Source organism: Schistocerca cancellata, chromosome 1 (genome assembly GCF_023864275.1).
Source record: "Schistocerca cancellata isolate TAMUIC-IGC-003103 chromosome 1, iqSchCanc2.1, whole genome shotgun sequence".
Taxonomy (NCBI): domain Eukaryota; kingdom Metazoa; phylum Arthropoda; class Insecta; order Orthoptera; family Acrididae; genus Schistocerca; species Schistocerca cancellata.
Window position 1 is genome coordinate 1,261,239,600 of NC_064626.1, and position 25,966 is coordinate 1,261,265,565.

The 25,966-nt window shown below is 41.8% G+C and overlaps 1 protein-coding gene across 1 annotated transcript in view; it reads left to right on the forward strand.

Annotated features, from left to right (window-relative positions):
• The window catches only part of LOC126144709 (Down syndrome cell adhesion molecule-like protein Dscam2), a 458,008-nt gene that overhangs the window by 287,963 nt on the left and 144,079 nt on the right, over positions 1–25,966 (forward strand). The window contains exons 10-12 of the mRNA XM_049915510.1: positions 1,176–1,352; positions 8,134–8,275; positions 13,654–13,805. Coding sequence (XP_049771467.1) covers positions 1,176–1,352; positions 8,134–8,275; positions 13,654–13,805 — 471 coding nt within the window. The remainder of the gene's footprint in view (positions 1–1,175; positions 1,353–8,133; positions 8,276–13,653; positions 13,806–25,966) is intronic.

A 25,966-nucleotide genomic window follows, 5' to 3' on the forward strand; every position in this document is an offset into this window, starting at 1 on the left:
GCCTCTTCATCTCTGTGCAACTACCACAGTCTACATCTATTTGAATTTGCTTATGGTTTTCCAGCCTCCCCACACTTCCTTTCATTACCAAATTGACAATTCCTTGATGTCTCTGGACATTGTAACTGTACAAGCAACTATTTCACAAAAGAATTTCGTGGTTGTGAATACATTTGATGGGGAGGCTTATGATGGACAAGAATGTTGAGCAGTGGCCACAGTGCAGCTGTTATGGAAGCAGACTGCTGCAGGAGCCATCTGGGGGGGGGGGGGGGTGGCTAGGAAAGTGGAAACAAACTACAGTGAGGTGGTTGGTACTGGCCAGCAAGTAGTGATGAGTTGTCGGCTTGGGAAAACCCAAGAGTGCATGAAGAAAGCAGTGTACTCACTAAGCGAGCTGAGATGATGGCCACAGTGACTTAGCATATGGAGAAATTTGTAATATTCACTGAAAACACAAACTGCCTTACCAGCTGGCTATTGCACAAAACTAAATATAGCTTATGTACATTGGTCATTGGTGATGATGTAAGATCATTGTAAATTAAATATATTTTGTAAACATGGTATTGTTATGTTGTAACTAGACTCTCAAGTTCAAATCCGAAAGCAGTGTCGTCTGTGAAATACAACACTCAGTACTTGCAGATGAGGATAATACACTAAAGAAGGTAAGGTAGAAGTAAACTCCAGGAGGGGGGGGGGGGGGGGGGGAGTATAGTCCCTGACATGGAAAGAAATGAAAATGGCACTGGACAAGATGAAAGCAGGAAGCACTTGGATGAAGTGGAAGGGGAGGTTGGGAATCAGACCTATCTCTTAGTTTCTAGAATAAATCTTTCATTGTAAGATGGAGTGTGTGGTGTTCTTCCTGGCAGATTAAAAGGGTGTGCCGTATTGGGTAGGTACACAGGAGACCTTATGTAAAGTTTGGAAAGTAGGAGACAGGCACTAGCGGAAGTAAAGAATGCAAGTCATGCTTGGATACCATAGCTGACTGGAGCAGTGCCCACAAAAGGCAAGGCTCCTGGTTTGCGTCCCAGTCTGGCACACAGCTTTAGTCTATCAGGAAGTTTTATCTCTTAGTGTACAAAATATATTTTTGCAGGAGCCTAAAGAGAACTTGCAATTCATTGTCAAGAATTAAAAATTCACATTTTTATTTTTTTGTACAGGTGGAAAAGCATCAGATTTCCAACCAATCGATCCATCAGACTCCCAAATAGTTGTGATGGCAAATGGGACACTTTTCATTCCATCTGCATCATCGGAGGTGGAAGGTTTCTACTTATGTCGTGCAGATAACAGTATTGGTGCTGGCCTCAGTAAGGTTGTTGAGATATCGGTCAATGGTAATAGAAACAGTTTGTTTTTAGTATCTGTATTAATCTTTTTTGCCCCTGTTTTTAGTTGCCAAGGTAACCCAGGGTAGAAGATACAGCAACATATGATGAAACACCATACTTTTTATGCATATTGATGTTTTTTAAATGAAAGGTGTTTTTTTCTGTAGACCAAGAGAAAAAAATGTGCTAATGGAATAAAATGAAAAACATGGCATGCAATATGTTTCACATTTCTTTCCTTAGAATGAATGATCATGTGAAAAGTTATTCTATCAGTTTTTCATGTGCAGAATTTAATCTTATTCTGTCTGTGGCGGATGTGTGCTCAGTTTACTTACTGGTTTTTAACATCTTTTTGAAATTCTGAAAGAGACTGTCTACAAGAAATCTCAATATATCCTTGAGTTTAGGTAATGAAACTTTTTGTCCTTTTTTCCCATGATTATAGTGCTGTTATTGTCAGTGTTTTTTCAATATCTTTCCTTAACACAACACATTTAGGATCTACAAATATAAGCAAAACCTAGCAACTGATCACCCAAGTCTCTCACATGCAGTGCCATTTACAAAGTATCTGTAATTTTCCATTACTTTATGGCTGATTCAGACCATACTGTCTTGCCTATTTAAGTGTTAATTGCCTTTTATGTTCCTGCCTATAATTAATCCTAAATAAATCTGATGTTCATGACCAAACCTGATCCTGTGATAAGTTTTTGTTATAGTTTGGTTCTTATCAATAAGTTTGTATATGTGTACTTTGTTGTTGCAATATATGTTCTCAAACTGTTTAGAAATACAGCTCAGGTGGCCATCTTTGTTATGCTGCATGAGGAATAATAAGTGAGGGGCAGGAATGGAATTGTGCTACAATTCCACAAACACCAATTTTAAGTGGTCTTTCATATTCTCCGTACACAGGAAAGTCACCACCACCAACACAGCTATACACAAAACTCAAACCACTCAATTACCTGCAAACAAGCCCGTTTTCAACACAAGCTGCACAAACTGAATAAAATTCTACTCATTGAAGACAACTACAAAAATGAACTACAGGTAATCAAACAAATAGCTGTGGAGAATGGATACAACACAAGTCATCCCAAATATACAAGCACAGAATGTAAGCACGCAGAACACAAGCAAGCAGAACACACATATTAACAAGAAACACCCACAGCAACAAGCAGAAGATACACTTTCACTTACTACAACAAAGCAGCTCACAATACAGGCAAGATACTCAAAAAATAATGTACAAAATGTATAACAGATATCTTGGTGTCGGCTAGCCCGTCAGTGAGAGAGCACTGCGAGTTCGTGCTGCTAATAAGGCGAGTACACCATTTGTTTACTACATATTTCTACGAGTTTCAAACTGGAGCGTGTTCAGAAATGTATAGGCACTGTGATTGCTGTGTACAGATGCGAGCTGAGGTGGTGACCCTTCGCTCACATCTGAGGGCAGTATTGGCTTCCGTCACACAGCTTGAGGCTACTGCCAAGGGGCATCACCCCCTGGTTGTATGCGGGGATGCAAGGGCGAGCATGACCCATGTGTCCCACTGCTGTGGGATTGATCCACTGCTGTGTCCGCCCCAGATACTGCCTGCACTGACGTTGACCCCTCACCCGTGGTCAAGTGGGAGATCATTCCAAAGTCTGGCAGGTAGTGAAAGACTTTCGTGGGGCTGATCATAGGGCCTCCACGGTTCGTTTGACAAACAGTTTTTGGGCATTATCTGTGGCTGACGAAGTCTCTGAGCTGGATGCAGTTGTCCACCTTGTTCCAGAGGAAGCTTCTCGGCCTGCAAGGTCTGGGCATTCACAGAGGGTGGGTTTGCTGGTAGTTGGGAGCTCCAACGTTAGGTGCGTAATGGGCCCCCTTAGGAACATGGCTGCCAAGGAGGGGAAGGAAGCCATTGTGCACTCCGTGTGCATACCGGGGGGGAGTCATTCCGGATGTGGAAAGGGTGCTTCCAGATGCCATGAAGAGTACAGGGTGCAGACAACTGCAGGGGTAGCCCACGTTGGTACCAATGACGTGTGTCGCTTTGGATTGGAGGAGATTCTCTACCGGAAATGGTAAAGACTTCCATTCTTGCGTCTGAGATTAAGGTGGAGTTCACCGGCTGCAGCATCATTGACAGAACCAATTGTGGTCCTTTGGTGCAGAGCCGAGTGGAGGGTCTGAATCAGAGGCTCAGGCCATTGTGTGACTGTGTAGGCTGCAGATTCCTTGACTTGTACCATCAGGTTGTGGTTTTCCTGGTTCCACTTAATAGGTCAGGAGTCCACTACACGCAGGAAGCAGCTACACAGGTAGCGGGGGCTGTGTGGTAGGGATGGGGCAGTTTTTTAGGTTAGAGGGTCTCCGGAAACCACAGAAAGGGAGTCCGTCTAAAAGGGGGCAGGTAAAGCACAGTGTGGTAGTTTTAGAAACGATTGATATTGTAGTTGTAAATTGTTGTAGCTGTGTTGGGAAAGAACCAGAGTGCCAAGCCCTAATAGAAAGCACTGAAGCTCAAATAGTTATCGGTACAGAAAGCTGGCTAAAGCCAGAAATAAGTTCAGCCAAAATGTTTTCAAATGATCTAACAGTGTTCTGAAAGAATAGATTAAATACAGTTGGTGGTGGAGTATTTATTGCTGTCAGAAGTAGTTTGCCTTGAAGTGAAATAGAAGTAAGTAGTTCCTGGGAAATAGTATGGGTAGAGGTTATACTTGACAATCAGACTTAACTATTAATTGGATCGTTTTACCAACCCCCTGACTCAGAAGATATAGTTGCTGAACAGTTCAAAGAAAACTTGAGTCTCATTTCAAATAGGTACCCCACTGATACAATTATAGTTCGTGGGGACTTCAATCTACCCTTGATATTCCAGAAAAATTATACGTTTAAAGCCGGCAGCAGGCATAAAACATCATCCGAAATTGTACTGAATGCTTTCTCAGAAAATTATTTTGAACAATTAGTTCATGAGCCTACTTGAAGCGTAAATGGTTGCATAATCATATTTGACCCATTTGCAACAAATAATCCTGGAAAAACAGGGAGTATCATGACGAATACAGGGGTTAGCGACCACAAGACAGTTGCTGCTAGGCTGAATACCGTAACACCCACAACCATCAAAAAGAAACGCAAAGTACATTTATTTAAAAAAGCTGATAAAAAAGCTCTTGACGCCTTTTTAAGAGACTAAGAGACAGTCTCCACTCCTTCCGATCTGATCACGTAAGCATAGAATAGATGTGGAATGATTTCAAAGAGATAGTATCGACGGCAATTGAGTGGTATATACCACATAAATTAATAAGTGATGGTACTGATCCCCCATGGTGCACAAAATGGGTCAGACTGCTGTTACAGAAACAATGAAAAAAGCATGCCAAATTTAAAAGAATGCAAAGTCCTGAAGATTGGCAGAGTTTTCCAGAAGTTTGAAATATAGCGTGTTTTTCAATGCGAGATGCTTTTAATAATTTCCACAACAAAACTCAGTCAAGGAATTTGACAGAAAACTCAAAGAGATTCTGGTCATATATAAAGCACACCAGTGACAAGACACAATCAATACCTTCACTGTGCGATAATAACGGTGAAGTCACTGATGACAGTGCCACCAAAGCAGAGTTATTAAACATGGTTTTCCGAAATTCCTTCACCAAAGAAGACAAGTAAATATTCCTGAATTCCAGTCAAGAACAACTACGAAGATGAGAAACATAGAAGCAGATATACTTAGTGTAGCAAAGCAGCTTAAATCACTTAATAAAGGCAAGGCTTCTGGTCCAGATGGTATACCAGTCAGGTTCCTTTCAGAGTATGCAGATGCAATAGCTCCTTATTTAGCTATTATGTACTTCTTGCGGAACGCAACTAGCTCTTTATACTCATGAAGTAATTAGTGCTATCAACAGGGGATGCCAAATGGACTCCATATTTTTAGATTTTCAGAATGCTTTTGACACCATTTCTCACAACCATCTTCTAACCAAACAGTGTGCCTGTGGAACATCGCCTCAGTTGTGCGACTGGATTCATGACTTCCTGTCAGAAAGGTCACAGTTCGTAGTAATAGATGGTAAGTCATCGGGTAAAACAGAAGTAATATCCGGGGTTCCACAAGGAACTGTTACAGGCCCTTTTTTGTTTCTGATCTGTATTAATGACACAGGAGACAATTTGAGTAGCCCTCTTAGATTATTTGCAGATGATGCTGTCATTTACCCTCTTGTAAAGTCATCAGATGACCAAAATGACTTGCAAAATGGTTTAGATAAGATATCTGTGTAGTGCGAAAAGTGGCAGTTGACCCTGAATAAAGAAAAGTGTGAAGTTATTCACATGAGCACTAAAAGAAATCCGCTAAATTTCGATTACGCAATAAGTCACACAAATTGAAGGCTGTAAATCCAGTTAAATACTTAGGGATTACAATTACAAATAATCTTAAGTTGGAATGATCACACAGATAATGTTGTGGGTAGAGCAAACCAAAGACTGTGATTCATTGGCAGAACACCCAGAAGGTGCAATAGATCTAAAGAGACTGCTTACACCACACTTGTCCGCCCTGTTCTGGAGTATTGCTGTGCATTATGGGATCCGTATCAGATGGGACTGACAGAGGACATTGATACAGTTCAAAGAAGGGTGGCTTGTTTTGTATTATTGCGAAATAGGGGAGATAGTGGCACAGACATGATATGTGAATTGGAGTGGCAATCATTGAAACAAAGAGGTTTTTTGTTGCGACAGAATCTTCCCATGAAATTTCAATCACCAGTTTTCTCCTCCAATTGCGAAAATATTCTGTTGGCACCCACCTACATAGGGAGAAATGATCATCATGATAAAAAAAGAGAAATCAGGGCTCGCACAGAAAACTTTAAGTGCTTGTTTTTCCGGTGCGCAATTTGAGAGAGAGAGAGACAGCTTGAAGTTTGTTCATTGAACCCTCTGCCAGGCACTTAATTGTGAATAGTAGAGTAATCACGTAGATGTAGATGTAGACTCAATACAAATAAAACTGAGGACAATGAATACCATTACAGACAAGCACAGTGTATTTTGTTTTTATTGACTGACATGTCAGGACTGCAATTTATTTGTGTTGGACAGACAAGCAGTTAGATACACAGAAGTACACTAGATTGTAACAGCTGTCATTGTACATTCGCAGAACATCTTACAGAAATGAAACACAGACTAACAAATATTGACACAGGCTTAAAAATTCTCAAATGCAGCAGCAGCACCCCCTCCAAAATAAAAAGCCACTAGTAGTTGATGAAAAGTACTGAACACAGAAAGCCATAGTCTAAGGAAAAGAAGTGATGAATGAATATGCAGCTCTCCACAATGGAACTTTGTTCTGTGCCATCAGAGAACCTTCAGATGACACTAAGCCACAAATGCACGCATACAAACAAGCGTATATAAACACAATCTTCAACAAAATAACGTTAACCTTTATAACATTCCCACTTGCAAATGTTTGATACAAATAATTTTCTACATTTTAAGTTCTCCACAGATTTCATAAATTGTGAAAGAAAAACACCTGTAATACAGACATAGTTTTAACCACAAAAACCACAGCATGCGGTAACGAGATATATGTAATGAATCTTGTCTGTTTTCAAATTTGTGAATGTTTCCAAAAAAGGCTCAGATTTATATAATATGTACAGATAGTGAAATTTATATATTCATAGATAGTGAAGAGCATTTTTCTTGTTGTTCAATACAAAGAAAATAAAAGAAAAACATTGATGATGCTATAACTTCAGTGAAACATTTCTGGGTAAAAGAAGAAAAAATTGGGTTTGCTCAAGGCAGATCCCATCCAAAAAAAATTTATTGTCACTAGTGGTCTTTGTGAATCTTGCCTGAAGGGAAGGAATTCCATTACTTTGTGACAAAGATCTTTCGTGCATTCCTAGGTTAAATGATAGTTTTAGCCACATTTAATGGAAGTAACCATAATGAATCCCAACAGTAAATGCACATCCTACACTTTTCTATCAAAGTGGTGAATTACCCAGGAATGTTTATAATATGGACAGAGAAAAATCTTCTAAGTGGCCGCAGATGGAAACACATTGCCAACTTCCAGAGCCAGTGACTTCTTCTTTTGACAGACGAAAGGAGAGAATTGGGCTGGAAGACATTATTAGAGCTTAAGATACAGGAAGTCATCCAGGACATGAATTGAGGCAAACTTACTAGTCAGTATGGCAGAGAAAAATATATTGTTGGTATGAGATGAGGTTTGAAGACCTGAGAACCTGGAAGTGGAAGACAAGACATTAGGTATATCAGAAATGAGGAAAAATGTAAGAAACAATCTGGGATGAGAAAAATGTGAAATGAAAAGCACAGGAAAGAAACACTAAATGAAAGAATAGAAACTACTAAATGCTTTGTTTCTTTTCCTCAAATTTTTTTCTAATTGCGGTCAGAAGAAAAAAGTATTGGCTCTGATAGTGGTAATTTTGTGCCTTTCTATGTACCTGTCTGCCACCTCTTGATAAGTAGATTTTTCTCTATCTCTATCATGGAAAAATATGCCTGTTATGCTCTTTGTAGAATCTTACTATTTCTCACAGAAACTTTACACACATTTGTCTAGAAATAAATTTCAGAAGTGATAGATGTAGATTATTGGCATCTTTACTAAAGGTTCTCTGTAACCTGCATACAAAGTGGATACTCAGTTTTCTTCTACAATTTTACAATTGTCACTGAACTTAAAATCCTGATTCATTACAGAACCAGTGAGATTTGAAGTTATGGAAAAAAATGTGACAGTCAGTCGAGGAGAGCTGGTTACCCTGAAATGTGATGTGACAGGAGACCATCCCATCCAGGTGGACTGGCTGTTCAATGGGCAACGCTTGCACCACAGCTACAGGTCAGTGTGACATGGCCTCACATGTATACTACCAATATTTAACGCCACTCTCACATCTCATCTACATCCATACTATGTGATCCACTATAATGTGCATGTCAGATGGTACTTTGTTTTGTACCGTATATTCTTGTTACTTGTAATTCTGTTGATGGGTGGATCATGATAAGAGTGATAACTTGTGTGCGTCTGTGCAGGCTGTTGTTATGACATAGTGAATGCACTATGATGTATCACATATAGATGTCAAACTATGTCAATTGACAGAGATGCTGGACAAACAAGGCTACCTGATTTATGGTTTGATCTGTGTTTTTGTAAAGCTGGCAGTGTTTCTAATCAAGGAGACTCCCCATCACACCCTCCTCACATTTAATGGTAAGTTGGTCCATTGGATAGCCCATCAAAAACTGAACACAGATCAAGCATGAAAACAGGAAAGAGGTGTACTCAACTGTGGGAAAAAGAAGAAAAATTGAAATAGTGAATGGTCCAAACTTAATATGTGCAATATCGAGAATTGTTGACCATCATCGTGTTGTGGTTGTGTGTTCATGGCTCAAATCACAGTCAGTCCCCCCCCCCCTCCCCTCCTGTCCCCGCCCTATCCAGTCATTGATGTGTCTGTTCGCTGTATTGAAATTTGTGTATGTGTCATGGTGTAATGTCAGTTTGGAACAGCGAAGTGTAACGAAGGGACCTGCGGATGTACTTGCTTTCCTGAAGCCAAGGAACATGGCATCAACCTGAGCACCATTGTCTACAATGCGGTAGATCTTGTGGAGTGAAAGAGGAAGCTTCAAATATTGATTTTTACAGAGGAGATTTTTGGTCTCCAAAAAGATCATAAAACATGGTCTATAATTCTACAGCAGTTTGATTTAAATGATATAGGCCTACAGTTATGTGCACCTGTTTATGACACATCCCAGATTCTTTTTCCTGAGTCCATCTCCCTCCTCACACCAATGACACCCCTGCACACCTACTTTCTACAAGCTTCCCAAAATCTTAAAACACAACAGTCCTGGACATCCCATTGTAACTGGTTACTGTGCTCCCTCTGAAAGTGACATGTATAGCCTAGCTCTCATACAAAAGATACAAACTATGTCCTTAAGTGACTCTCTACCATTCCCCTGTCCTTTACCATGTCGATCCCTAGTGGGTGTGACCTATCTATACATCAACATCCCACATGTCCATGGCCTTACTACTACTGAACAATACTTCTCCCACCATCCTGACTCCAAATCCGATTCCTTATTTCTAATACATCTAACCAATTTCATCGTTTCACACAACTACTTCTGACTTTGAGGAGAAGGCATATATAGACATATTGTAGCAATGCGATGGCACCTGCATGGCACACTCCTAGGCCAGCCTGTATGTGACCCATGCAAAGGAAACCTTGCTATCCTCCCAAAACCCCAAACTGCTTATCTGATTTAAGTTCATTGATAATATCTTCATGATCTGGACCCAGGGCCAAGACACCCTATCCTCATTATTCCACTGGCTCAGTATCTTCTGTCCTACCTGCTTCACCTGCTCCTCCTCAGCCCAGCAAGCCACTTTCATGGACATTGAGCTCCATCTCTCTGATGACTCCATCTGTACCTTTCTCCATATCAAGCCCATTGACACCTCCAGGACTTGCATCTTGACACCTGTCACTCCTTAAAGACCAAAAAATTGGTCCCATTTAGCCTGCCACCCACAAACCACGTATCTGCAGTGACAAAATTCCCTTGCCCATTAAGTTGCAGGACTCGCAACTCGCCATATACTCATCACCCCTCCCCCCAACCCTCCCTCCACCCCCAATAACCAATTACACAGTTGAGAGTCATCCTTGGACACATCCTGTACTCCGTTAATCCTCCAAGACTCATTCTCCACTAGCCTTTTTACCTAAACCGTATACCTAACAGTCCCCCTTCCTCTGTCCTGTCACCCACTCTCAATCCATTCCTCAATGGCATCATCATCATTTGCCGCAGGCACTCACTGGTGCCCATGTGTCACATTCCTATCCCATGCACCTACTGCCTCTCCCTCTTGCATTCATATCCCATACAGCTGCTGGCTCCCTCCAGTCCATCAGCTACCCTTTTCCAACTTCTTATCCCGTTACTCACCTCTTTCTCCCTCTACTCACTCTCACTGACATGTGTGTGTTGTGTGTTATGTGTTGTGTGTGTGTGTGTGTGTGTGTGTGTGTGTGTGTGTGTGTGTGTACATATGTACATATATACTCTAGCTCATTAAAGGATTCATCTGAAGTCTACCAAAGCTTTCTTCCTTTTCTTGTGTGCCTGTTGACAACTCAGCATTTCCACTATTCAATGAGTTCTTTCCTTTACTCCTAAATTATTCAGATTTTTTGTAATTTTTGACAGAAAGTTCAATACTACATAAAAGGGAAAAATATATTACTTAACTTGAGTTTTTAAAATGTTTACCTCCAATTGCTTTGCTCCTCCACCTTAAACTATAAATTATAATGTTGCCAGAATGGTTACGGAATTAAATGAACATTAACTTCTTGCATTGTGTCGTATTGTCTCACAACCTGTATCCAGCTACAGGAACTCAGCCTTTGGCCCATGTCATTTAATTTATATCTGATGGGCTACCTTCTAGTAATATGGAGATTTGCCGTAACTGAGCTTGCAATTGCTGGTGTTTATTAAGAAAACAGAGCTTGATTTTTGAAAAAGATTACCCTCACCTTCAAAAATTGGATGGAATTGTAATATGTCATAGATGTGCCTAAATGAGAAGAGATGTCACGAACCAGGGTTAAAAGTGTGAATAATTACAGAGGTCTGCAACATAAAAATGGTTTCAAATTTATTAAGTGATTTTTATAGTGTTTTCAATGCTGATTTCGGGAAAAATAGTGCAAAAAATCCATCGTGTACAGTTGTTTCACAAACTGCTTGTCTAGTTTTAGCTTTTTTTGATTTCAGCACTCTAATGAGTTTGAATTTTTGTTTTTAGGATCTCCATAAACCATTATTTAGCCGTTTTTTACTAGATATACATAAAATAAAGAGTAATTAGGAGCAACCAGCAGTATTTTCATGTCAGTGCCTGTCTGTCATGCTGCCCCTTCCCCCACCACCTCTTCACTCTGTGCTGGTCACATGTTGTTACTAGTACTTTAAAGTAGTGACTGTTTTCTTGTGTTGTGAAGTTGTTTTATGGACAATGGACAGTGGCTACCAGAGGATGCTTCTGCTACATTTATGGTAACTATACCGTTAAAAAGCAACAAAGAAACATTTCCGATTTTGTTGAAAAAGTATATTTCGCTTATTTTGGTACAAAGTTAGGTGATCACGATAAGCCTTGGGCCCCACACAATGTTTTTTCAGTGTGTGTTGAAGAACTGAGGCAGTGGTTCCTACGTAAAAAGCAGTCCTTAGGTTTTGGAATACCAATGGTTTGGAGGGAGCCCAAAAATCATAGTGAAGACTGCTATTTTCGTTCTTGCAACTTACAAGGTTTCAATTTGAAAAACAAAAAGTATATTTCTTACTCTAACATTCAATCAGCCATTCGCCCTGTTCCTCATGGACCTGAAGTACCAATACCCTCTCCTATAGATTCTTTGTATGATATGGATAATCACGAACCATTGGCTCAGCAAGGTCATAGTGAAGAAGACAGAGATTGCTACGATCCTCACACAACTGATCCCATGCCATTCTCACAATCTGAACTGAATGATTTAGTTAGAGACTTAGGCATTTCTAAAGAATCAGCAGAGGTTTTAGGATCTAGATTGAAAGATAAACATATGTTGGCTCCAGGCACATCCTTTTCTTGGTATCGATCGAGGGAAAAGGAGTTTGTATCTTTCTTCTCTCAAGAAGGAGACCTGGTGTTTTGCAGTGATATTCCTGGACTTATGGCACATTTCAAAATAGAATGTGCTCCTGATGAGTGAAGACTTTATATTGATTCTTCAAAAAGAAGCCTTAAAGCAGCACTTCTACACAATGGCAATAAGTAAGCTTCTATACCAGTTGGACACTCGGTTCACTTAAAAGAAGCCTTGAACTGGTTTTAAGCAAATTCTGCTATTCAGATCACAAATGTTGTGATTTAAAAGTGATTTCAATGCTGCTTGGTCAACAAAGTGGCTATACAAAGTTTCCTTGCTTTCTCTGTGAATAGGGCAGTAGAGACAGAAAGCAACACTACATAAAAGAAGCTTGGCCCTTGAGAAAAACCTTACAGGTAGGGGTTAAACATGTTGAGAGGAAAAGCTTTGTGGATCCCAAGAAGGTGTTACCTCCACCACTTCACATTAAGTTGGGGCTGATGAAACAATTTGTTAAGGCATTGCCAGAAGAAGGGGAGTGTTTCAGATACACATATTTGTGGATAGTTTCCCGCTTTATCTGAGGCAAAGCTAAAGGAAGGAATCTTTGTCAAACCAGACATTAGAAAACTAATGACAGATCCCAACCTTGTGAACAAAATGGAAACAAAAGAAAAGGCAACATGGACATCTTTTAAATTAGTTTTTACCAGTTTCCTAGTAAACAAAAGAGATCCAAACTGCAAGACAATCATCACAGGCATCCTCGACGACTTTAAGAAGCTGAGCTGTAACATGAGCATTAAAGTTAATTTTCTCCACTCATATCTTGACTACTTCCCTGCAAACCATGGTGATGTAAGTGAAGAGCAGGGTGAAAGATTCCACCAAGACATCAAAGAAATGGAAAGAGATATCAAGGAAGATGGAACGTGATAGTGGACTACTGCTGGATGATAAAAAGAGATGATCCTCAATGAGTGCACAGCTGGAAAAGCAATAAAAGAAGCTGTGACAGAAAGCGAAAGCACTTATGAGCTTAAAGAGAAAAGGAAGTGTACTGGAAATGTAGTTTAGGACATGATTTATGAATAAAATAAAATTTTATAATGTTGGAAAAAATGTGATAAATTGCTTAAATTTTGTTATTATTCCCAAAAATATGCCCTTTTTTGTGAGAAAACATGACGTGATAGAAAAAAATGGATCGGATTTTTGAAATCAGTGCGGAAATGTACATAAAAGTCAGTTATCAAATTTCAAACAACTTTAAAAAAATATTTTTTGCAGACCTGTGTTATATGAGTTTTTAGAAAGAAAAATAGAAGTTAACTGAAATATAGATGACATTATATAAATTAACAACATACTTCAAATGATTTTTTTTCAATTTTGTAGGTTGGATTTTGAGATCCTATTCAAGTTACATTTAGATAGGTTACAGTTATGCCATTACAACAAATGTTTCATTATTATATCTTTGCATTGAAATATTGAAGGTTTTAGTGACTTCTGAAAAATGTGTTTATGCCTTTTTCAGCAGGACAAGTGTGTCAGAAATAAAGACTGACAAAGGCCTACTGTCCCAGTTGGTCATCAGTGAAACTGACCGTCAGGATTCTGGTCTGTACATCTGCCAAGCAGGGAATGTGTTTGGGCACAGTGCACTGCTTGTCCATCTTGCTGTGCAGGGTGAGAATAATTTAGTTATTATTCCTTATCAATGATATCTGCCTCACTCATGGCTTTGTATTATGGTAGTACTTCATTTAAAAAAAAAAAAAATGTGATGATTTATGAACATCAGTAGGTACAGTTACACATTCCATTGAATGCAATTATGTGCATATGGTTACTGAATTATGTCAACAGGAAGTGCAGTTACACATTCCATTGAATGTAGTTATGCACAGGTGATTACTGAATTGTTTCGTGTGATGTGGATAGCCCTTATGTATTAGATCTAATGAATCTTGAAAGAGGTTCTTTAGAAAAAAATTTAAAAGCTATTGAAAGAGATTAACATGTAAATGGTTTTCTGGTTATTTAACTGCATGAAGTCTTTATTATTTTTCCCTTTCTAAAAAGAGAAATTAGCAAATAAATAGTAAAAAGTAATGGAACAGTTCTTATTATGTAATTGATCTTCAGATGTTTCTGTGATTTTTTTCCGTTGTTTCCAATGTTTTCAGCTGCATCTACCCTTGCTATGAAGCAGTGGGGTAATATTAGGGCTGGGTTGATTACATTTCATATGTTAAGAAAATATTGATTAAACATAATATTTCATAAGCACGCCATAAATATCAGATGTTGTAGACAGTTAAAATATTTGTTCAAATTATAATATATCAGCATATAACCTCAAGGATGGTTTTAACAAACCTACACTTTACGCTCAGCAATAATTATTCTAAAAACAGAACTGCTGCAAGAATTCCTCTAAAGGAGCATTGTTAGTTGCTACATTCTAACAGGTGACAACACCTGTGATGGTGGTTCATAAATGTAATGTTGGAGTCGCAACACATTCATCAGCACTTCCAACTTGAGCCACATTCATCAGCACTTCCAACTTGACCACCTTATAAAACCAATACCCTTTGTCCTGAATTAGAGTCACAGACACACTGGTCTGGCAGCTCTTGTTCTGTGCTCCTTAGGCCCAAGGTTTGTGGGCATCACATGGTGCATACCCTTCTGCCTTGGGCTGTGCATGGGTAACCACGCCCTCTATGTTCCCAGTCGGTCTCACTCAACAATATTAGTGGTGCCATGTCTGTCACAGCACATCCTCTCCCCTTTTAAACTTCTCAATGCGTGAGACTTTCCTTTTGGGACTCAAAAGGAATTTTAGGTTTGTCATCAGATAATTACCTCACAGAGGTGGAATTAATATTTAAAACCAGCACTCTCAAGTTAATAATTCCAGTAACGTCATAATTTAACAGAGCACACACATTTCATTTCCTTAGGGGCTTCACATTAAATAAAAGGCCAATAGATTAACATACAAACTTGGGATACCAAACAGTGAAAAAAATACTTATACTAATCTGAAGACATCATCTATTCTTAAAGTAAGGCAACCTCCAGCCATTGACTCTTCATTAATAAAAAAAGTCTCACTACAATCTAATTCAACCATCCTCTTCAAAAAATTATAAAAAAATCTTCGATGAGGGTTTTACAAAACTAGGGTACTCTGAGAGATGGACCTTTGTGATTGAGATTCTTAACAAGAAAAGTGATAGGAGTGACAAACCTATTTCCATAGGACCCCTAAATCTGGGCAGCCATTTCCCCATTATCTTGTCCAATAACTGGCAGGTCGCTTTTAAATTATGGATAAAATCACAGTCACATGGTTTGAGTGAGCTGGCCATCTTCCTGTATTGCATCTTTTAACTTACCTAGCGTAAGAAGGCATTACATTTGCTCATGCCTGGTTTGGTTTCTGAACCAGGTTCCTGCCATTCGCTGACCGTGGTTCTATTTAACATATCCTCAGTTCACCCATGGAGGGTAAGCATATGCTATTTGAACTGTAACTGTAGTAACACGGTTCACGTTTTCCGCTGCACTTCACATAGACCGGGAACTGTCTCCTAGGCATGCCTGATGTGAACTGACTGGGCACGGCCCGTGCTGCCTGAGTTGTTGTTGTTGTTGTTCCGCTGGCAGAGGTCGCGGTCGAATTCTCGCGTGCCCTCTGGTGGATGGGACTCTATTTGCGGCAACTACCGTCCGTGATGCGCCATGCCGATGTGCACCTCCCACGATTTTCCTGGTGGCTACTGCACTCCTCCTCCTTCGGGGAGTGAAGCCACTGTGATCCACTGCATTGGAAGGTGGAGCGTCATGCAGGGGCGATGACCTCCACGTCCATCGTAAGGCTGGATTCGAGGGGATCAGCCAACCCTCGAGCCGGAACCTTTGAATACGGCTGGAAGTGACCCATACGAAGATGTCCCCGTCGTCCCACCACTGGAGCCCGGGACAGAACGGGAGACAAGCCGTCGAACTCCGGATCCCGGACCACCTCAGGAGGGGCAAGACCCAGTGGCGGGGACGATGGGGAAGGGACGGCCACAGGTGAACCAGCCTCCTGAGAAACCGGGCCTGCGAGGGGGGCTGGCTCTCCCTGGAGCATCTCTGACGATGGCGATGCTGGTGCTGGAGCTACTGGAGGCTGCCAAGGCTGAGAACCATCGCAGTGCGGCAGAGTCCTGGGAGGGAGAGGCGGTAGCGTCCCCTGAGAAACCGACATGGGTACCAGCAATGGGGAAGCCGGTGTCTGAGGAGTCGGAAGGTGGGAGCCCAAACATGGACGTAGCTGATTTTGATGATGACGTACCTCCCAGCCCCCAACCTGCAAGTTATCAAGGTATAGAGCCGGCGGCCATTTCGGCGCAGGACCACCGCTGGTATCCAATGTGGATTGTGACTAGACCCACGTGCCCAGACCGATATACCCAGTGGAAAGCTGGGTACTCCGTTTTGCGAAGACTGGCGAGGAACAGGCCGGAGGAGGTGCAGCAGAGTCCTAGGTTGGCGCCTGTGGAGGAGCTCTGCGGAGCTGCGTTCTCCCATTGGTGTGATCTGGTAAGCCGTCAGGAAAAACGTCAATGCCTCTTCTGCAGGAAATTCGTGCACATACTTTTTCATCTGCGTCTTAAATGTGCGCACCATGCGCTTGGCTTCCCCATTCGATTGTGGATGAAAGGGGGGAGAGCAAACGTGCCGAGTACCGAGGCGCCTACAAAAATCCTGGAAGGTCTGCGAAATAAACTGATGTCCATTGACCAAGACCAGAGTGACTGGCAGACCTTCCACAGAAAAGATTTTTGCTATTGCCTGGATTGCAACTTCTGAAGTGGTTGAGGAGCAGCGAACCACATATGGAAATCGGGAATAAGCATCAATGACAATGAGCCAAAAGCCATTGAGAAACGGGCCCGCAAAATCGATGTGAACACGTTCCCACGCCTGGGTTGCAGGCGGCCATGAAGAGAACACTGACCTGGGAGATGCCTTTGGCTCACACACTGCGAACAGGTGGTCACCAAGTGCTCAATTTCTCTATCAATACCGGGCCAGTACACATGTCTACGAGCCAAGGTTTTAGTATGGGAAACACCCCAGTGCCCCTCATGTAATAATGTGAGGACTTCCCTTCTCAAACAACCACGCGAGGAGCTGTATCATCGGTAGCCAGAAGGAGAACTCCTTCCAAGATGGAGAGGCGGTCTCGTAGAACAAAATAACTACGAAGAGGGTCCGAGGCCCAGCTTGGAGGTTGGGATGACCACCCCTGCTGAATGAGGCGAACTACTTGCCGGAGAACCGGGTCAGCTGCCGTTTCCCTGGCGACTCGAGAACTAGTGATTGGGAAGCCATCAAACGCTTGGCGGGACGCCACATCCAAATGAAAACACATAATCTCCTCTCGATCGAACTTAGGATCCGGACCCACCGGAAGACGGGAAAGAGAATCTGCATTGGCATGCTGTCCGGTAGGGCAAAAATGAATGTCATAATGCTACTTACAGAGGAACAAGGCCCAGCGCTGTAGTCTGTGGGCTGCCCTATCCGGAATCTGAGAGGCGGGGCCAAATAACAATATTAACGGCTTATGGTCAGTGATTAACTGAAACTTCGTGCCATACAAGAAAGGGTGAAACTTGGTAACAGCGTAGACAATGGCCAAAGCCTCTTTTTCCACCTGAGAGTAATGGGCGTGCGTGGGACTAAGAGTTTTAGATTCAAATGCCAGTGGCTGCTTGGAACCATCCATGTTGCAATGGGCCAGGACCACCTCCACCCCATACTGCAAAGCATCGGTAGGCAAGACCAATGGCTTATGGGGGTCAAAAGTAGCCAAACAAGGCGCTGACGTGAGGAGGCCCTTCAACGAGGTGAACGCTCGCTCGCATGCAGGCGACCAATCAAAAGGAACACCCTTGTGCGGAAGGCAGTACAGGGGGCGGGCTATGGTGGAAGCCCTGGGAATGAACCGGTGGTAATAGGCAATCTTGCCTAAAAAAGCTTGTAACTCCTTCAGCGAAGCAGGCCGCAGAAGGTCGACGATACCTTGGACCAAACTTCCAAGCGGCTGGACGCCGTGCCGAGAGATGGTGTAGCCCACATACTCAATGGACGGTTGGGAGAAGTTTGACTAGTGCAGGTTGCAACGCAAGCCCACGGACCTGAATTTGAGAAAGAGGGTGCGAAGGTTGTGCAAGTGTTCCTTCATGCTGTGGCCTGTGCCAATTATGTCATCCAGGTAATTAATACAATGAGGGATTGTCAACGTGACGTGCTCAAGATAACGCTGGAATATCGCTGGGGCACTGGATATTCCGAAGGCCAACCGCTGGTATTGGTAAAGGCCAAATGGGGTGTTGACGACCGCCAGCCGTTTGGAGTCCTCATCAAGTGGTATCAGATGATAAGCCTCTGAAAGATCGATTTTCGAAAAACATTGGCCTCCCATCACGGAGGAGAACAATTCATCAGTACGAGGCAAAGGATAGGTGTCCACCACCAATAGGGAATTAATGGTGGCCTTGAAATTGCCACAAAGACGTAATTTTCCCGAGGGTTTCCTGACAATAACGAGGGGCGAAGCCCACTCACTAGAAGAAATGGGAAGAACAACCCCTAGGGCTGTCAGCCGGTCTAGCTCTTCTTTTACCTGAGGGCAGAGAGCCAAGGGGATCTGCCTCGCGCGTAGAAAATGCGGGCGAGCCGATGCTTTCAACGTTAAGTGAGCTTCAAAGTCTGAAACACACCCAAGGCCCTCCCCAAAGATATCTGGTAAGTCAGAGATCAAAGATTCCATTGATTGATAGGGAACGTCTTTGGAGACCAACTGTATGGTGTCAGCGATAGAAAAACCGAAAGCTTGAAAGGCATCCAAGCCAAAAAGGTTAGCGGAGCTCGCATCACTGACAACAATAAAAGTAATAGGCCGAGTGACTGATTTGTAAGTCACGTCAGTAGTGAATTGACCCAGTAGAGAAATGAAATGTTTACCATAACCCCGTAGACGCCGGTAAACTGGCGCCAACAGGGGTGACCCAAGGTCGGAGTAAGTTTGTGCATTCAACAAAGAAACTGCTGCGCGGAGCCTGGCCCAATGAAACTTCTTGAATGTCAATGTCCATGTCCTCTGTACCTGCTTCCTTTGATTCTTTTGAGGCCGAGCAGCAAACTTTAGCAATGTGTCCTTTTTTATTACATTTGCGACAAACGACCCAACCCTGGGGGCACTCTGACCGATCGTGACGTATATAACATGACGCACAGGACGGTAACAGGGGACTGGAACTCTGTTTGCGTGCCGTGCGGGAGCGGCCGTAACGGCTGGATTGTACCACTTGCGCGTTGTCCACCCCGGATGCAGTGGACGCGGCCGCGGCGCCCTGAACCGCCGCGATTCCAACTGTTGACCTGCGGCGTTAGAGACTTCATACGATTGAGCAATGGACAGGACTTCCTCAAGGGAAGGGTCTTCTAACTGCAGGGCCCGTTGCCAGACCTCCCTATCCGGGGCCGAACGAACAATGACGTCGCGCACCGTAATGTGGGCATACGACCCTCGCGACTGCTCTGTGACAAAATGACACTTGCGACTAAGACCGTGCAGGGTAGCGGCCCACACCCGGTAAGTCTGATGGGGCTGCTTGTTGCATTGATAGAACTTGACCCTAGCCGCCACAACAAGCGTGCGGCGGCAATAAATGAAGAGAGCAATGAACACAATGCGTCAAAAGACAAGGACGAGGTTCCTGCAACGGCGCTAGCTGCCGCGAAACTTGATACAGCGAGGGAGATATCCAAGACAAGAAAAGAGCACAACATACCTCCGCATCAGCAACATGAAACGCCTGGAAATGATGCCGAAGGCGATGTTCATATGCGTCCCAATCCTCCGCCGTCTCGTCATACGGGGGAAAGGGAGGAGGGAACGGCGCTGGAGCAGACTGTGTGGAGAGCAACGCCGGAAGCACTTGTTTCATGGTTGCCATGAGCTCCGTCTGCTGCTCAACCAAAACCCGCACTAAATCCTCCATGCCGTGGATGCCGTGGATAAGCTGCGAAACCAGAACAACGATGCAACACACGAAAGAACCACCCTACTCCTCGCCAATTGTATAGTAACATGGTTCACGTTTTCCGTCGCACTTCACATAGCGTAGACTGGGAACTGTCTCCTAGGCATGCCCGATGTGAACTGACTGGGCACGGCCCGTGCTGCCTGAGTTGTTGTTGTTGTTGTTCACTGGCAGAGGTCGCGGCCGAATTCTCGCGTGCCCTCTGGTGGATGGGACTCTATTTGCGGCAACTACCGTCCATGATGCGCCGTGCCGATGTGCGCCTTCCGTGATCTTCCTGGTGGCTACTGCAGTAACAGTTGACTAACTGCAGCCGTGCTCTCCATGATCGTTACTATAGTGAATAACCCAAGTCCTCATACATTTAAGGTATAGGCTGTACAGCTCACCTACTTCAAAGAAAGAAACTACTGCAGGTATTGCTACAAATGCCTTCTCAGTTGCAGAGATGAGCACACTTACCTCTTCCACTTGCAACATTGGCAGCACAACCAGCCAGTCCAATACTTCCCTTAAAGTTCTGGTATAATCAGTAACAATCCCACAGGGTTCGCATCCTTTATATGTAATTCAAATTTCAATAATAGTTTCCTCAGCAAACTCAAACCTGGCATCTCTCATCCAGACATGCTTAACAGAACACTTCAGACACTATGCCTGTCACAAGTCATAATTGCTGAAAATACAGATTCTATAAGTTTATTGCAAAATATAGTGCATGCAATGTACTCTACCAGCTCTGCTACCATGCTGTGCTCCCATTATCTTACAGAGCAATGAGGAATAGTAGGGCCAAGTTGAATATATGCATTTCATGTTTGCTGAATGCACCATGAATATCAGGTGTCACAGAAAATTAAAATACTTATTCAAATTAACTGTGAGGGTGTTGGTAACAGACTTACACCGTGCACTCAGCAGTAATTGTCCTTATAACAAAAGTGCCACAATTTTTTTTTCAAAAGGATTGTTGCTAGTAGCTAAACTTTAAACAAGTGACAAATGGTGGCACAGGATGTGCACAACTGTCATGTTGAAGTCCCTCCACATTTTCCAACATTTCCAAGTTCACCATCAGGTAAAACCCTTCGCCCAGTTGCAGTGAAGGTCACATCTTACTTGGGCTCAACGCTCAACAATGGCTGCACGTATCCTTCTTCTGTCTTGGGCTATACAGCGACAACTACACCCTCTATATAGCTCAGCAATGTCATTAACACTGATACCGTGAAATTCAGATGTCAACTCGACACCATTAAAATGGTACTGCATCCATCATGGCACATACCTAATTGAATGCTGTGGAGAGAACAATACCTGAAAGCAGACCCCTTTCATAAAAATCACTATAATAGTAACTTTATACTAACCACTACCAGATAACTTTAAAAATTTGCTGTGGTTGATACTTGTAAGCATCAGTACAATCCTCTAGAACAGTGCTGCTAACTTAAACCCACGGCAAATGTATTAATTTGTTCATAAATCAGCTTTAAGCACTACTGACTAAGTTAAAAGTAAAAAACAAATAATTAATAGTTTCTAATGAAACAACAGAAAATCCAGAATGGAATGTAACAGTGTTTCTATTGAGTTTTATACTCCCTTTGTCAGAAAAGTTCTGGGACAGGCTTTTATATTTCAAAGTTTGCAGTATTAAAAACGTGGTTTTTATGTTACCTGGTATGTGTGCAACCTTGAAATGACCTTGCAGTGTTTCTGCACAAACTCACTAGGTGGCAGAGCTGTGCTTAGCAACACACTGTTTGGGTTCTTGGTGCATTAGTCACGGTGACACAATGGATGCTGATTGTGAGCAAAGAGTGAACATTAAGTTCTGCATTAAGCTCAGGAAAACCCCTAATCAAACTTGGGCAATGATTAAGCAAGCATATGCAGGTGAAGCACTTCCAAGACGTCATGTTTTTGACTGGTACAAAAGGTTTTGTGATGGCTAGGATTCAGAGCAAGATAATCCCAGTGCTGGTCGCCTGGCTACAGCACATACCGATGCAAATGTAGAGCGTGTAAGGCCATTATTGCAAGAAGACAGCCATATAACAGTGCATATGATATCTGAACAACTTGATTTGAATTGTGATGTGTGTCATAAGATTTTACACAGAGATTTAGGGAAATGGGAACTTAATGGAAGACTCATCCCTCACACACTAACAGAAAGAGGAAAGATGAAGAACTGCTGCTGAACTACTGGATAGGGCCAGATGTGATCCTGCATGTCTGTCAAAAATTGTTGGTGGGGATGAAAGTTGGCGCTACCAGTAAGATCCTTAAACGAAGTGTCAAAATACTGAATGGTGGAGTCTGGATCAACAGCTGAAAAAAAAGTGAAGTGGCAACCTTCGAGAACAAAGACAATGTTGACTGCATTCTTTGACAGTAAAGGATTAGTTCACCATGAGTATGTTCCTCCAGGTCAAACAGTGAACCATACTCCTTACATTGAAGTCTTGAAAGGTTTGCAACAAGCAATTCGATGTCACCATCCTGATTCTCAGGACTAGTTCTTTATGCATGAGAATGCAAGATCCTATACTGCTTTATCTGTTACCGAGTATCTAGCCAGACATTCTGTTATTACCAACCCACATCCGGCATATTCGCCCAACCTCTCACCTTGCGAGTTTTTTGCATTTCCGTGAGTGAAAAGGCGACTGAAAGGAAAGTTTCATCAAGATATCGTAGACATCCAAAGGGATTTGACAAATTAGCTTACAAGATGGTTGCTTCAAAGACCTCCAGAAATATTGGAAGCTGTGTATAGACAGCCAAGGAGACTACTTTGATAGGCGCTAGGATCATCATTTGGTAAGTGCAATTTTCTATTTTTTTAAAAAGCTGTCCTTTAACTTTTCTGACTAAGGGAGTATTGTTGTTGTAAAATATCTTCTAGAATAATTTATTCCCATCACTAATATCATTATTCAATTTAATTCCTGCTGCACTTATTTATTTGTTTATTGTTTTATTTTGCCTGGCCAGGTTAGGGACTTAAGGCACTGTCTTACACCAGACCAGCAATTACACATACCAAAAAATATTGCAAAATGCCCTGTTAACTGTCCAACCAGAATAGCTACCTTCTCATTCATTCATTCCAAAAAGTCACTGAAACTATCTTCTTAGCAAGTCTAATGAAAAACATCATATTACAAAGCCATAACCAATGACCTTTTTTGTCATGACATGCAGCTTCTTATGCTGAGCATTAGTATTGATAAAAAAATCTACTGTATCTTAGTACAGAATAGTGACTTGAATGAAAAATATAAAAATTCTCTTATTTGTTAACTGTTTCCCTTAAAGTAACTCAGATTAGGAAAGAAAACACATAGATTTGTCAAAGAATAAAGGTATCTCGTAAAACAGAAAAGGTAAGTGTGTCTGTCAGTCTGGAATGATTGATGCAGTACATTACAAGAAACACTGCAGGATATTGAAGAAAGTATTACAATGTAAATGCGCCATGAAAAGAGGATAGCCATACCAGACAACAGAATAAAAGACAATATGGAATATAATGAAGGAAAAGACCAGTAGATCTAGAGATGAAGAGGAGCAGTCTAGAGATGAAGAGGAGCAGATTGCTTCAAGAGTTAATGATACTTAGGTAACAGTTATTGTCTGGTGTGCCCAAGGTGAAGCACTTTATACAGATTGTTTCAGGATTTCACCATCAAGCTTTGAAGATTGATATGTTTCACAAAATAGTATCATTTTTTACTAAGGAACATATACTCATAAATGCACAGAAGTTACCATTTATTACCATCAGGCAAGTTCTGACAATAATGTACATGAATGGATCAATCAATCCACCCTGTATCTCAATACATGCTGCACACCTACGTATCAGTGTCTGTCCAAATCTGGACAGTACATCAGAATTCTGTTGGATTTAGTGGAAAGCATCAGTGATTTGAGCTATCAGCTCAACTCCTCAACTCTAGTGGCAATTGGAGTAACGTAAACTGTACTTGTATCATGTCCCAGAAGAAAGTAACCAAGGTGTGTCAAGTAAGGTGAATGCGCTGGCCATGTGACAGGTCCTCTTTGTCCTATCCAATGTTCTCCATAATTAACAACTATCTGTGCTCACACATCAACACTGAAGTATGCTTGGGCTCCATTGTGCTGTAACTAGAGGCCACTGTACACAACAAGCAGTAGATTGTCCAGAAGTTCCTTAAATATGGTCAGCAGGAACTGTAAGTAAACTGCTCCAGTGAATCTAGGTGGCAATATTACAGGTCATAGAAGATGACTATCCAAAATGCCCACCCACATGTTTACAGGAAACCTTCATTGGTGCGACCTAACAGAAACTGCATGAGCGTTCTCATAGTTGCAGATGTGGCTATTCCTGCTGTTAAAATATGCATAGTGTATACAGAAAGCCTCACCTGTAAATTTAATTGTTAAATCTACAGATCATTTCACCATCAAAATTTGATGTTCTCAGGTCACATGTACCACCACCAACATGCTCTCGTAAGTGTCCTTGAATTGCAGCAAAGGTACTGTGGTGTGGGTTTCTTCTGTTAGGGAACCAGTTTTTATAGATATGAAAAGCTGCTCTTCCACCTCCTCTTGCCTCACCGTAATACATAATCACGTCAGTGAGCTCATCAAATCCATACTCATGTTTCATTGAGTACTAACAGCAAGAAAACCGGAATATGCCCACGGTCTATTGGGGGACGGTGGGTGTGCCTGTCTTCTATGTGTCTTGTGGTGATAAACTCAATTTGGAGGACTACAGACACATCCAAATAAATCTTTCTTTATGATGCAAATGTTGTCAGGCAAGTGTAATGCAGAAATAACAAATAGTATATTTACGTCTTGAGTCTTTCCTTCTCATCCTGTATAGTAAGTTTCCCATGACCTGCAGTTCTGGGTGACTTTCCCAAAATCTACCCCTTTCCTTAGACCTCTCCAGTCCTTTTCCTTCACCCTTCTTCCTTCCCCTTCAACCCTTCTGCTTGAAGAAGGAGCCACTGGCTCCAGAAGCTTGCCAATCACAACAGTCATTTATGTGTGTGTTCAGGTGAATAGGATTTTTACCTATACCAGTAAATAATTTTACTATATTTGCAGTAACTCACCAAACCAAGTTTTTCCTGCAGAATCCTGTTCATATAACTAAGAGTACTGGCTACTGCTTTTCAGTATATTTATTCTTTAACGAAATTTGTCATAAATAACATATCTCTCTTTAATACAAGTTCCTCAGTTCATGAAATCAGTATGAGGAATAAGAACAATTGCCAAAGTGATTTACTTAGAACCAGAAAGGTGTTGATTATTCAGAAACACATGTTTACAAAAACTTTCTGACAACTGTAAAAATTTTGTCTATTTATAACAAAAATTTTAAGAGGACCCAAAGGATTTTTTGGTAGCCATCTGCTCCTGCTCCATTGGTGAATTCCATAGGAGAACCAAAACATGTAATTGCTAAGTAATACTTGACTTCCACACATTTTCAGTGCAGTAACACAACTGGTGTGAGTAAGCATTGGGAACTTTCTTTTTATGGCACTGGCACTTTGTTACAATAACCTAGAAGTAATGGCGTGTACTTCTGTATATAGAGATTTACGCATTTGTGATAAGCTTGAAATATACCAAGGGTCTCACTGAGGCCTTTACAGACTGTAATTACCATTCCAGTCTTGTACGAAAACAGATCTCCAGTGCCTTACCTTT